This window comes from Auxenochlorella protothecoides (assembly GCF_000733215.1).
Source record: "Auxenochlorella protothecoides strain 0710 unplaced genomic scaffold scaffold90, whole genome shotgun sequence".
NCBI classification, from domain to species: Eukaryota; Viridiplantae; Chlorophyta; class Trebouxiophyceae; order Chlorellales; family Chlorellaceae; genus Auxenochlorella; species Auxenochlorella protothecoides.
The window spans coordinates 241,320-254,277 of record NW_011934476.1 but is presented as its reverse complement, the minus strand read 5'-3'; the positions used below and the strand labels follow the sequence as shown (position 1 = coordinate 254,277).

The 12,958-nt window shown below is 61.1% G+C and overlaps 4 protein-coding genes across 4 annotated transcripts; 2 read left to right on the top strand and 2 right to left on the bottom strand.

Annotated features, from left to right (window-relative positions):
• Window positions 1-923: 923 nt before the first annotated feature.
• F751_6555 (Fe(2+)/Mn(2+) transporter pcl1) lies at window positions 924-2,072 on the top strand (the record flags this gene model as incomplete). The annotated part of the gene is made up of 4 exons (XM_011403783.1): window positions 924-1,067; window positions 1,298-1,591; window positions 1,718-1,808; window positions 2,026-2,072. The coding sequence occupies 4 exons, from the start codon at window positions 924-926 to the stop codon at window positions 2,070-2,072; spliced, it is 576 nt and encodes a 191-aa protein (XP_011402085.1).
• A 298-nt stretch (window positions 2,073-2,370) lies between these two features.
• On the bottom strand, window positions 2,371-6,152 carry F751_6554 (Isoamylase 1, chloroplastic; the record flags this gene model as incomplete). Its single annotated transcript, XM_011403782.1, has 9 exons — window positions 2,371-3,081; window positions 3,241-3,835; window positions 4,153-4,257; window positions 4,439-4,542; window positions 4,773-5,084; window positions 5,272-5,343; window positions 5,484-5,551; window positions 5,758-5,938; window positions 6,072-6,152. 9 exons carry the CDS (start codon window positions 6,150-6,152, stop codon window positions 2,371-2,373), a joined length of 2,229 nt encoding a protein of 742 aa, XP_011402084.1.
• Window positions 6,153-6,854: 702 nt separating this feature from the next.
• On the bottom strand, window positions 6,855-11,202 carry F751_6552 (hypothetical protein; the record flags this gene model as incomplete). Its single annotated transcript, XM_011403780.1, has 7 exons — window positions 6,855-7,257; window positions 7,382-7,587; window positions 8,294-8,320; window positions 8,550-8,741; window positions 9,867-9,925; window positions 10,746-10,945; window positions 11,036-11,202. 7 exons carry the CDS (start codon window positions 11,200-11,202, stop codon window positions 6,855-6,857), a joined length of 1,254 nt encoding a protein of 417 aa, XP_011402082.1.
• On the top strand, window positions 9,727-9,954 carry F751_6553 (hypothetical protein; the record flags this gene model as incomplete). Its single annotated transcript, XM_011403781.1, has 1 exon — window positions 9,727-9,954. The coding sequence occupies one exon, from the start codon at window positions 9,727-9,729 to the stop codon at window positions 9,952-9,954; it is 228 nt and encodes a 75-aa protein (XP_011402083.1).
• Window positions 11,203-12,958: the final 1,756 nt, after the last annotated feature.

Below are 12,958 nucleotides of genomic sequence, written 5' to 3'. Positions count from 1 at the left end.
AGCCTGGGTGTCGCACATAGGAGAGCGACGGCTGGACAGGTGATGCTCGTCGGTAGGAGGTCGGGGGTTTCAATCCTTTTGTTGAGGGCGGCATCTCGGTCTGTGAAGTTGGAGGCGGCACAAACTCCCGACTGCCGAGTAGCACGTCGCCATCTTGGCTGCACTTCATGCCGACTTTGTATTGTGGGTGCGCCAATGATAGCACTGCATCGTTGCAAACTCAACATTCTGAGTGCAGCTGGCGACCATCAATCACGAAAGTAATGATTGCATGAATGCAACATGCGTTGTGTCGAGTGAGTAGCGTAAGGGGCCGAAACGATCACCACGCCACGAACTCGCCATAAATCATTCAGGCAAACGACGGAATCGACGAGGAATCGGCTGTGTGGGCCAGCAAACAGCCTGTAGATCAAAGCCATGAAAAGGGCCTCGAACATGCCATCAGATTATTCAAAATAAATTCAACCGGCCAGAAGGCGATCATGTTACGCTTGACGTCGGTGGCAGGGCGTTTCCGATCCCTCGTTCCCGCCGCCTCAAGCTTTCGCCCAGACTGGCTGGATGCGAGCCTGGGGCTGGAGGCCCGATCACTGACCACCAGCCAAGCCGCCGAGCAAGAATCCAAAGCAGACAAAGAGCGAGAGTAAGGCACAGGCGTTGTATCGTGTCCCTGGGGTGCTGCATCCCGTATGGTTGAAAGGGATGCACCACCTGCTGATGGGGCAGAGTGTGCCCTGGCCTCCCCACGCCCCTTCTTCCCGTAACACCCTCCCACCAAGCCGCCTAATCACATTCACAGGAGCTTCAGCTCGAGGGCTCCTTGGCTGCGGGCTGCGGTCCTGGGTGCCAGCGATGGCCTGGTCACCACTTCCTCCCTGCTCGCCGGGGTGGGCGCCGCGGCCGTGGACCACCGGACGCTCATGCTGACCGGGGTCGCCGGGGTCGTGGCGGGGGCCGCCTCCATGGCCGTGGGGGAGTACGTGTCGGTCAGCTCCCAGCGCGATGCGGAGAGGGCAGACCTGGTGGCCCTGGAGCGGCAGCTGCAGGCGGGGGCGGCAAGCAAGGTCGGACCCCAGGCTGACGGGATTGCAGCGGGTGTTGAACTGACCCTCGTCCGAAGGATTAGTTGGAAGAGGGATGGGGGAAATCTAAGCTCTGCCTCCAATCTCCAGCATGGATGTCAGCCATACCGGCCCCTGCTCAGAGAGCGTTGAGGATGTTGCGACTCCAAACGCCTCTGGCGGCCCCAGACTTGCACCGCATGTCTCCCATTAACCACATGAGCGCCACGCAGGCGGAGGCAGAGAGGGACCTGGCGCAGGTGCACATTGACCGCGGCCTGCCTCCCAAGCTGGCCGGGCAGGTGGCCAGCACCCTCACCAATCAGGTAGAAGACCCGGCCGCCGCCCACGCCAGGGACCGCGACGGCGTGGATGCCGACAACCTGACCAGCCCCATGCAGGCGGCCGCGGTCTCCCTGCTGGCCTTCAGCCTGGGCGGCGCGGCACCCCTGGCCACCGCCGCCCTCCTCACCCACGACGCGGGGCTTAGGAGCGCCAGCGTCGCGGTCGTATCCCTGCTCACCCTGGTGAGCAGGCTTGCGTTGTAGCGTCACCGAACTACGGAGGAGGGGCCGGGAGAGAGGGAAAAGGTGGCTGGCCCATGCTGCGACTGCAGGCTCACCAACACACAAACCTCCACTCCACAACTCCAGGCAGGGATGGGAGCCCTGAGCGCCCACCTCGGCGGAGCGCCCATCGGAAAGGCGACTGCACGCGTGGTCCTGGGCGGCTGCCTGGCCATAGGTGGGCGTCAGATCGATTGGGATCTAAAACATGCAGTGGGTGGTCGCTGGCCTGTGGTGTGGTGATCATGGCATGGGGCATGCGATGCCGGCCACGGTACCTGTGCCATGCATAGCACCCAGTCGTGGCTTCTTGGGGCTGGGCCGCCTCTGTCTGCTCAGTGATCCCGACCAAAACCGACAACACTGCAAGGGTGCCCCTCGTGCCCCTCTCCCAGGCCTGACTCATCTTGTGGGCACCTACTTTGGCGTGGACACCACCTAAGTGGAGCGTCTGTATGGGGTCTCTGCGTGCCGGCCTGACTCTCGGGCCGAGGAAGCACAGCACTGCGCCGCGTTTCAGTCTCAGACATGAGCGGCGCGGGGCACGCTTTGATTCACACTCCTCGACCCTGTACCCTTATGTACACCATATATCATTGCCATCAACACCACCCTATACAGTCTCGTCATGCTCTCCCGTCATTGTCATTCAATACACCAGGGGCCTTGCTCCTGGATCCAGCCCAAGGACACTGGCCAGCCGCGCCATGCACCCAAAGTTCTGTACAGGCTTGCCGCCGCTACGCCGACGTCAGCGGGTCTGGCACCGAGACGCAAACCGCGCAGGAGTAGGGAAGCATGGGCAGCACCCCCGCGCGCCGCCACGGCTCCCCCGCTGCGCGCACCGCGTGCACCTGGTCCGCGCTCAGCGCGCTGTCTGCGGTCAGCACGTCGAAGGGCGGGGCCCGCCCCGAGTCCAGCGCCACCTCCCACACCCGCCCCGCCCGCGCCGGCAGCGCCGCGGTCACCGCGCCGTGCCCCGCGTTGAAGGCCACGTAGAGCCCCCCGCCATCAGATTCCGGCAGCGAAAAGGCCACGAAGCGGCCGTCCTCGCCCCACCCCGGCTCCTCCCCCGCGACGGGGCCGTGCCAGACCAGGTCCCCCCCCCCCCGCCACCCCTTCTCGCGCAGCGCGGGGTGGGCGGCACGCAGCGCCAGCAGCGCGCGCACGAAGCGCGCCAGCCCGCCCTCGTCGGCCGACGCGGCGCGCCAGTCCAGCCAGTTGAGCGGCGAGTCGTGGCAGTAGGTGTTGTTGTTCCCGCCCTTGCTGTGCCCGCACTCGTCGCCCTGAACCAGCATGGGCACGCCCTGCGCCAGCAGCAGCGCGGCGGCGTGGTTGCGCGCCTGGCGCGCGCGCAGGCCGGCCACGCCCGGGTCGCGCGTCGGCCCCTCCTCCCCGCAGTTCCAGCTCAGGTTGTGGGTCTCGCCGTCGCGCCCGCCCTCGCCGTTGGCCTCGTTGTGCTTCTCGTTGTAGGCCACCAGGTCCGCCAGGGAGAAGCCGTCGTGCGCGGTGACCAGGTTGACCGAGGCCGCGGGGCCGCGGCCGCCGCGCCAGGCCGCGCCGGGCCCTCGCCCCCACCAGTCGCCCTCGGGCGCGGCGTGCAGGAAGACGTCGGGCGAGGCGCAGAGCGCGGCCGCAAAGGCGCCCGCGTGCGCGCCGGGGGAGCCCTTGAGGAAGGCGCGGGCCGCGTCGCGGAAGCGCCCGTTCCACTCGCTCCAGCGCCCGGCGTAGTGGGGGAAGGCGCCCACCTGGACCAGCCCGCCGCAGTCCCAGGCCTCCGCGATCAGCTTGGTGCGCGCCAGCACCGGGTCGGTCGAGATGGCCTCGATCAGGCCGGGGTCAGACAGGGGCGTGCCCGTGGCCGAACCCGCCCCGGCGTCCATGTGCCGGGGGCCCTGGGGGGGTGGAGGTGACGTGGCGCCGGACATCCGGGCCCCGGCGGCCTCACCCCTGGCCGCATCCTCGTGCTTGCCACCACCACCACATCCCTTGGGCCGAGTCCACATGGAGGGGGCGCGGGTGAGGATGGAGCCCAGGTCGAAGCGGAACCCGTCCACGTGGAAGTCTAGCACCCAGGTGCGCAGGCAGTCCAGGATGAAGGCGGAGACCACTGGGTGGTTGCAGTTGAGCGTGTTGCCGCAGCCAGAGTAGTTGTAGCACTGCCCACCAGGGGCCAGCATGTAGTAGGTGGTGTTGTCCAGGCCCCTGTATTTGATTGTTTGTGGGAAGGGCGATCTGGGAATAGAGGGAGCTAGTTGACTTTACCAAGGAGTTGTAGAGGCAGCATGCGAGGGTTGCCAGGCAAATGCAGGGAACGAAGCCGGGCAGCTGGCCAGACAGATGTACACGCAAGCCCTGCGCCGTTGATCAATGGCCGCCCATGTAGGGCATGCATATGTCAAGGGTCATGGGCGTCATTCTGGAAGTCCCGGACATGGGTGTAGCTGCTCATCACTATGGGGAAGCAGCTTCAAATAAAGCCAAACAATCCTGCCTCCCTCTCTCTCCTCCCTCCCACCCACCGGAAGGAGAGGGTCGGCCCAGCCTCGCTGCCCTCTGCAGTGTGGTTGAACACCACATCCAGGATGACTTCGATGCCGCGCTGGTGGCAGGCCTTGACGAGCTGCCTGCACGAATTGGAGTGTGCAGCAGCAATGGATGCATGAGCGCATAGGCATGACATCTTGGCGGCAAGGGATGACGCATGGAATCTGATGGGGACACAACATGGCTGCTACCCAGAAGAGTCGCCCCCCTCCTCGCCCCGGCTCTACAAGAACAAAAGGTAATCAGTCCTCCCGGCCTCACTTGAACTCGGTGGCGGCGTCGGATGCGGCGTATCGAGCCATGAGGGCTTGGAAGGCCAGGGTGGAGTACCCCCAGAAGTTGTATCGTGCCGGAGACCCCCCGTCCTATGATTCGAGAAGTTGAGGCATGCGAGCTTGAATCGAATCCAGATGCTTCGCATACAAAGCATCAGGAACCCCTCGGCGTGTCAGCAGATGACGCTTTCACAATCACTCTGACCTCAGGTCTGCTTCGCCTCTATCCAAACTTATAAGAATGGTATTTGAAATCTCAGCACCCCTCTCAGTCAAATCGCCACCCCAACTCCACTCCAACCCTCCCAGCCCCTCCTCACATAGTACTCCAGCTCGTTGAACTCGTGGATGGGCAGCAGCTCCACCGCATTGATCCCCAGATCCTGCAGGTAGTCCAGCTTCTCAATCACCCCCGAGTACGTACCCGGCGCCTCGACCCCGCTGCTGGTGTGTGCGGTGAAGCCACGGACGTGCATCTCGTAGATCACCAGGTCCTCCATGGGCCGGCCCAGGGGTCGGTCGCCCTCCCAGTCAAAGGGCTTGGCGGGGGCGGCATGGGGCAAGGCCGCCAGGGTGAGGGGCCAGGTGGGACCCGTGCCATAGACCCCGGGGCTTCCATACTCGACGTCCTGCTGCGGGATTAGGGGGGGGGAGGGGAGGGGGGGAGCTGGGTGCATATCCGAGTCTCTCATCCAGGAGACCAGCATCAAGTCGGAGCGGTGAGCAGACTGTCACATGCTAAGTGACACATCACCGCGCCGATGCTGAACGCCCACAACAGGAAGTGCATCCCCTGCTCATGCAGGCAGCCAGACTCACAGGCCCAAGCTGGCCAAAGCGGGTGCGTCCGTTGACCACGGTCCGGGCGTGGGGGTCCAGCAGCACATGAGACTGTTGGCATGAGGTGGCGAGCAAGACTGAGGGGGGGCTGAGCAGGGCGACGGCTTGCATGCCACGCAGGGGGAGGTTAATGTGAGGCCCTGCATGTGCGACAGGGCGGGCAGGAGGCATCATGGCACTGAAATCCTCACCCTGGGTTTGGCGCCTGCTGTGCCACTATCCAGCTCGGAGAAGCTGCCGCAGGGCTCCACCTTGAAACCTACACAGATGGCCGGATGGGGCCGGCATGGGCTGCGCGGGTCAGCCCAGCGCAATTCAATGCTGGCTCTCGAGAATGCTGGGTGACAGTGAATAGCGGTGGTTGCGCATCAAAGAGCATGCACCACTTGCTACTGCCGAGCTCATCACCTCCTCCATGCCAGCCAGTGCCTGCACGACATCGAGCTTGGTATTACACACGCTCACCATAAAGTAGGTTGGAATCAAGACCTACGACGGCAAGGTGCCAGGTGTCTCCAGTCCGGTTGACGATGGGGTCGAATGCGATCTCCCATGTCAACCTACCCAGTGCGTGATCCGCAGGGGTGGACAGGCACAGGAACATCGAGGTAGCAGCGGAGGAGTACACCGCAAAGTTGACAGCACCCTGGATGGATGGTGTGGAAATCGCAGAGCAGGTGGGTGTTGCAAATTGGGGCCATGGGGGAAACTAGAACTATGCAGCGCTGGGACGGCCTAGCCACTGAAATTCTGTCAAACCTTCTATGAGCAAAACTCACCGTTGCCTCAGTCCAGCTTGCACCGAGGGGCAGCGGGAATCCAGCCTCGGTGTGCATGTCGGGTGATTGGCGGTTGGTCATAGTCTTGCGGGTAGCCTGTGCCTCCGTCACACACTGCTGTCGCTGCCGTCCCTTGGGCACAGACCATTGCCAGCCAGTCCTTAGCTCGCTGGAAGGTCTTCTATGTCTACATCTGCAAGCAAGCAAATGGTATTCGGAGTCTTGTGTTCAATATCATTCGGGACACTAGCGGATTTTATCACGCCGGTTAAGACCTGCGTCTCCTTACCCTGAGTGGCTGACCAAACCACGATCATGCGCGAGCGTTAGCTCAGGAAGGGGTGCCGATGGTCTACAAGCATTTAACATCCTGAATTTTACTTGATCCTTGGACTGGGCACCTCAAGGGGCCAGGGTTGGCGTGGTTTGTCAGTTTCGGCAAGACATGTTGGAGGGGGCGAGGGGGCGTGACCTGTCAGCAAAAGAATGCACGGGAATACCCTTGTTCCTCTACCGGACTTGTGCCGGATGCTAGCAGCTTGTTCCCGCAAACGGGATAACGCTTGCGTAGTTGGTTGCCTCAATCGGCAAACCACGGGGTTTGGGGGGGGGGAGGGAGGGGAAGCAGGCCCCCCCAAAAAGCTGATGGACGAGGTGCATTCGCAGAGAAGCACCTGGTCAGCATGAGCATGTTGACAACTACGTACATGTTACGGTTTACAACATGGACTTTGCTGCCCGTTTTGGTACACCGCTTGGTGTCCCACATCTCTGTCCGCTCCTCTACGCCGTCGCAGACCTGTTTGTGCTGGTGGGCATGCAGGGAGGTGTGACAGCCGCAGCACAGTTGAAAGTCCTGTGCTCGTCAACCACCACCACCCTGCACACGCGCCGCAGGCGCCCCAAGGAACGTATCCAGGGCCTCGGCGGAGTCCCCCGCATGATCCCCCCTCCGTCCTGGGCCGACCAGTTGCCCACGCCGACGATGGTAGTCATGCCCGGGGGGGCGTGGAACTGCTCTGCCTGCCGGGGGATGGCCCGCTCCCTGCCGACGTAGGCATGGTGCCACTGCTTGCGGAAGGGCTTCTTGTAGATGCGCCAGGCCAGGCCCCGTCGCTGGTAGGGAATGATCCACGCAACCCGCAATAAAAGCACCTCTGTGCTGGCTGTCTTGTGGGTTGGGCACCTGTGGGAAGATGGGTTTGAGCAAGAAGATTGGTACAGTTGGAGCAATGCGGGGTGTCGTGACACAGTGCCCGCCCCTGTGGGGCCTGTCCCAGCATACACCCCACACACCAAACATCACTCACTTGTGCAGCTCTTTGACATAGTCTGGGGCCTCCGCGTGCCACTTCCCAATAGTCTTCTCCCGCCGCTTGGACCCCAACATGGCGTGAAACTCCTTGGATGAGCAGGATGTCACGTTGGCGTGTTCGTCCACCGCGGTAAACATCTTGGTCCGCCCGGGGTCGATGCCGACGTACTTGTCTATCCTGGCATCGTCTGGAGGGGGGTCCTGCCTGCAGAGGTGTGTATAGGTGGGTGGGGTGGGGTGAGCTGTGTTGTTGGAGCGAGGCAAGTGTGGGTGGTTGGTGGGGGAATAAGTGGGTGGGAAAGGTGGGTGCACCTCGCTGCTGGTATACACCACATCCACAGTCACTCCCAGGAACAGAGCAGCCAACACTCCCGCACCACTTGCAAGTGTCCCAGGCAATCACAGCAGCATGTCGACTAGCCAGGAGAACTATCCCCAGCAGCACACACCTAAGGAGTCCATGGTGCAGACCACTCACCGGTAATGCTCGTCGGCAATTCCCCTGCCATTGGGGCGCCCAAGGGCGCCCCGCCGCAGTCGCGTTTGCCGCTGGTCTTTGGGGCGCCGGGGGGGCGGGGCGGGGGGTCGCCGGGCCGGGGTGGTCCTCTCTGCCGCCGCAGGGTCACCGAGACGCTGTAGCCATTGGTCCGCCAGTGCCCCGCCGAGTACAAGCCGCAGCCCTCAAAGCGCCGGAAGTTGAAGAGGAGGGTGAAGAAGGCCCAGCCGATGTGGACAAACCAGTCCGTCTTCGTCTCCTCTCTGTCGCCCGTCTTCTTCTCCTCCTCTTCTTCGCCACCTTTCCCTTTTCGCTCACCTCCACCTCGAACTCCTCCAGTTTGCTGTGGAGGCGGGTTTCGATCGCCCTGCGTTTCTTGGCGGTGATCTTTGTGCCGTCAGTGGCACAGACCTTCTCGAGGTTGAGGACTTTCAGCACCTGAGATTGGAGGGATTTGCTTGGGGTTGGTGTGGGTGATGGGCAGTAGTGGGTTCAGGACTCTCCCATGGCAAAACACCGCTGCAAACCGGTCCACAGAGTATTGAACAGTGAAGGGCAACCCTACCGAAGCTTCCCAAGGAAAGCAGCCCGTGGTCGAGGTAAATAGCAGAAGGCCTCTCTGCAACACAAAACCCCCTCCACCACAGTATCTAGCGACGTCCCTCACCTCAACCGCTGTGTACATATTCCACTCCCTCTCAGTGGGCAGCTGCAGCCCCGTCAACTTCTCAATGCCGTCCTTGTTGTATTTCTCATGACGCTGAAGCAGCGCCAGCAGCGTCGTCAAAGTGCCAGGAATGTGCACCGCCTCCAGGCCCTGCTTGTACGGCAGGAGGCTGAACAGCCGCGCGATGTGCCGCTGTGGCGTCGGTTTCTGGGGCGGGGCTGCCGTCGACTCTCTCTGCGGCCTCCTTGCGCTTGGCCAGCGCCGCCCGCCGAGCCTTTCCAAGGCCCCGCCGCCTATTGGGAATGCCCTCGTCCTTTTGCGACTTGTGCTGCCTTGCACCCTCCGAGGACCCTTCATTCGCCACGATATCACGCCCCTGGAACAAGTCGCAACTCCACTTCCACGGACATCCCCCCTCAAATATTGTCAAGTAAGCCTTCTCTAGATCTTAACATGCTTGTTCGCGATGCGAGGGCCCCTCGTTTGGTCGATAGATTTTCGAATTTTGTAGGGCGTGGCCATGTCCCATGGGGCTGCGAAAGCGCCGCACGATGCAGATTGTTCTGTTGAATTATCATTGTACCGGATAGAGTATCGATCTCAAGGGCGATGGAACGCCGTATGCACATATCAGTCGTGCTGGATGCCCGGGGCCTCAGAAGGCCAAGAGCGGTGCGTGGGGGGATTCCCCACCCCCATCGCCCGTCCGAGGGTAATGCTACCCTGCACACGCGTTGCCTGCCTGCTTGCTGATCCAGTAGATTACAAACATGGGATTCACAAAAGGTGCAAGGTCATCTTGGCCCTCATTTGCTTGCTGAGGCAGTCTGCCGCCTCTTGCCACACCCCCTCTCAAGGTGGGAGCGGATGCGACATGCTTTGCAATTGACGTGCCGCTCGTAGGGAATGGTCTCAGCCGACCAAGCAGGCAGCACAGGTGCATTACCTTCCACAAGGTACTTGCAGGGTGCCTCGCGCTCCTCCTGCGCTCCGTTCTCCATGACTAAGAGAACCATTGCCGCCAATCGCTTGCATTCCTCGTCGACCTCTGGATCGCTCTCAGGTGAAGGCGCCGGGTTGTCTGGGATGCTGAGTAGCGACGCAGGTGCACCGCTGCTACTGTCCGCAGGGTGTGGGGCGGTGGCACTGTCCAGTCCTTGAGTGTCAGGCTCCGCGGATGCCGAGGCCAGGGCAGGTTTGGTGTCACGAGGTTGTATTGATGGCAACGAGATGTTTCCCGTCATGCATAGCACGCTACCCAGGTTCACTTCTCCGGTCTTCATCCACTCTGCCCAAGCTGCCTCAGCGGATTCACACGTGCATCGCATCCTTATCCGGCTTGGCCTTGCTCGTCCACTGCAGGTACCCCGAGACACCTGAGAATCAGGAGGCAGATAGCCACTGATTGCCACAATTCCAACTCCTGCCCTGCTCTTGTCGTGGATGGATGGAGGCACGATCGATATCCAAGGTGAATACATGCATACCTTGAAAACTAGGCCAACCCTGATTTACAGCAATGCCACAGTTTCTCTGCACCGTCCGTCGTAATCTCTTGACCACCAAACATGGGGGGGAACGGCCACGTGCTGGCCACAATCCCCCTGCTTTCCTACTCTCCTCGCCGGAGTGCTTAACCCATCAGCTCAGCCCAGCGAATGCTGGTGATCAGGGACCGGCTGCACCATAGCTTCCGCTGCAGGTCTATTTGACCATCCAAAGACCAGCTGAAGCGCCCTCTTCGGCCTACAAGAGGGCTGGGAAATGGCAGGACATTTCCTGCATCAGGAGGGGGGGTGGCCTGCTGCGGAGCCACCCTTGCATCGGTGCAATGGGGAGACCATAAAAGGTGTCATGTATGCCAGATATCCCCAGCCACATACCCCCTCCCCCCCCCCCCCCCCCTCCCACACCACAGACCACCAACGGTCTCCTCGGCAAACGGCAACCCACAGTACGCTCGGTAACTCACCATATCGCCGACGTCAGAGGGTTAGGTGTCGCTCCCCCGTCCTCCGCAGAAGGATCTTGCCAAGCTCCAACGATTGCCTGGTCGCAAAACTATCTGCTGCAAAGTGGACAGAACAATGGAGGGTGTCAGAGGATTGATGTCATGGTCGCGCTGCGAGTAAGGCATCGCTTACCTATGCAATAAACGTAAAGGAGCAGTCCGCCCCCCGTCACCCCCATACTCACCTTTGACACGTCGATGGCCCAATTGCTTGGCAGTCTGGTTCGAGTCCTTCCGTAGGTCAAAGGACATGCTTTGCAGCTCCTTGAAGGACGCTACAAAGTCTTGTCCGTGGCCCTTCCCGGGGCGGCTGGCATTGGATGCCACAGCCTCGGACTGGTGCAGGCTGCAAATGTGGACGGGCATCCAGTAAGGAAAAGCCGACCTGTGCATGGGGAGGGATCGTGTGGTGTCCTCACGGGCCATTGATCATATCAAACATGCGGCTGTTCGCACAATCAAAGCGTGCTCCCACCTGATGGCGCTGTACTCTGCCGCACTCGCGTCGATGAACACACAGGAAAGCATCCAGTCTTGGCCCATCTTGTTGAAGATCACTCTCAGCCACTTCTGGATGCCCTCCACTCCCTCATGCCGCAGCAGCGCCGCAGACCCATTGTGCACCCGATTCCCCGAGTCCATTGCGGTCAGGAGGAAGGCTTTGATCTGTACGGAGGGAGGGGGGGGGCGTCTGTGAGGACAGCCTCCCCTCTGACACAGAGGCATCCAGAGCCCAGGCCATACACTGCATGGCTACCCATCCCACCACTTCCTCACATTCACACCATTAGTGCCATGCATGCTGTCGATCCACACAGGGCGGCCATGCGCACAGTCGCGCAGGACACGCTGGTGATTATTGTTGAGCTCGACGAGTTCAATCAGCCCCTCATTGTCACGCTCAACGACGGCAAAGTCTGAACGCCGAGCCTGGACCGCCTTCATCAGGCTTCTGGCTGCATCTGGGTCAGCATCCATGGAGTGGACTTCTTGGACCGGCGAATGTTCCTGCAATGGAGAGTGCATACATGTGGGACTACAGTGGGGCACCAAGGTGCAGATGATTGGCACCAAGGTGCCGGTGATTGGCACCATGGTGCTGGTGATTGGCACCGAGCGACCCTGCCTTGCAGCTCACGCGATCTCCTTGTTAGTGATCGAGGAATCTCTTTGGTGCAAATTTGGGTGGTGTTGCTGGAAGGCCAAGTGGTCGGCCACACTGGTGTAGACGGCCAAACTTATCCCTGCCTTGCGCAGCGCAGCTTCTCGCACCGAGGCAACGATGCTGGGGTTGCAAAAGGCCGGGTTGATGGCCAGCAGAGACTCCAAGAGCTCAACGGCCCACCGGGACAGGAGCAGACACTGGAAAGTGGCGTCACTGTAACCCGAATGCCCAATGTCAGGGTAGAAGACAATGCTCTTCTGAGAGTCTTGCCTCAGCTGCTTGATTGTGAATGTTTGCTGGCAGCCGGTCTTCTAAGAGTGGCGGCGCATCAGCCTCGTCCGCCCTTCACGCTGGCTGGCGCTGTTCTTCTCCAACCACTCAGGTTTGCCCGGACCACGGGCGCACCTGTAGTACTCGACTGACAAACAGTCATGTGCGTGTGTTGAAGAGCTGGGACTGAGTGCAGCGGAACGGGGACGGGCTGCATGCTCATCACACGGGCCATCCGTTGGAGGTGATTCGAGTTCGAACCTGGGTTGCGGGGTGGGACTTCCCATGGAAGGATGTCCTGAACAAGCGGGCCTCGCCGTGCTGGAAGGCATCCACGCGCTCCGTGGGAATGGCTACTTGCGTCACAACCTTTTATAGTAGGTACCGTGGACTGTGGCCTTGGCGGCCACTATGTCGGCCGTGGTGAAAGGGCCCTCGGGGGGTTTCCGGTAATGGGGGCACGCCGCGCATTGTTTGCAAGTGGTTTGAGATACTTAGATGTGAAAAAACAATCTCGGGGTTTTCGGCGATCTGTCGTCGGGTTTTTACTAATTTAAATCCCGCGCGATCTGGGACTCCTTGAACGGAACTCGTCACGCCCCATCATTTTGGCTTGTGATGCAAGCCGGTCATAAAACCATTTGAAGACTCGAGGATAGCACTCGCTGTATGTTAACAGCAAGTCACAGGAATGTTTCATGTGTCCTTGGTCGGCCGAGTGCCAGGCGCTCTAGGACCATGAGGACAGCAGCATCCATGCGGTGAGGCCCCTCCATGCAGGCATCGAGGGAGTGCTCGCACCGCTCGCCCCAAAATATTAGTACCCCCAGCCAGTGCGCCGCATGATGATGCAGGGATGTGGCGGGTGGCTGGATAGAGGAGCACATGGCGAAGGGCCAAGTGACCGGCTGGAGATCCCTGGGAGGCAGCGGGTGGAGCAGTGCCATGCAGGCCACAACATCG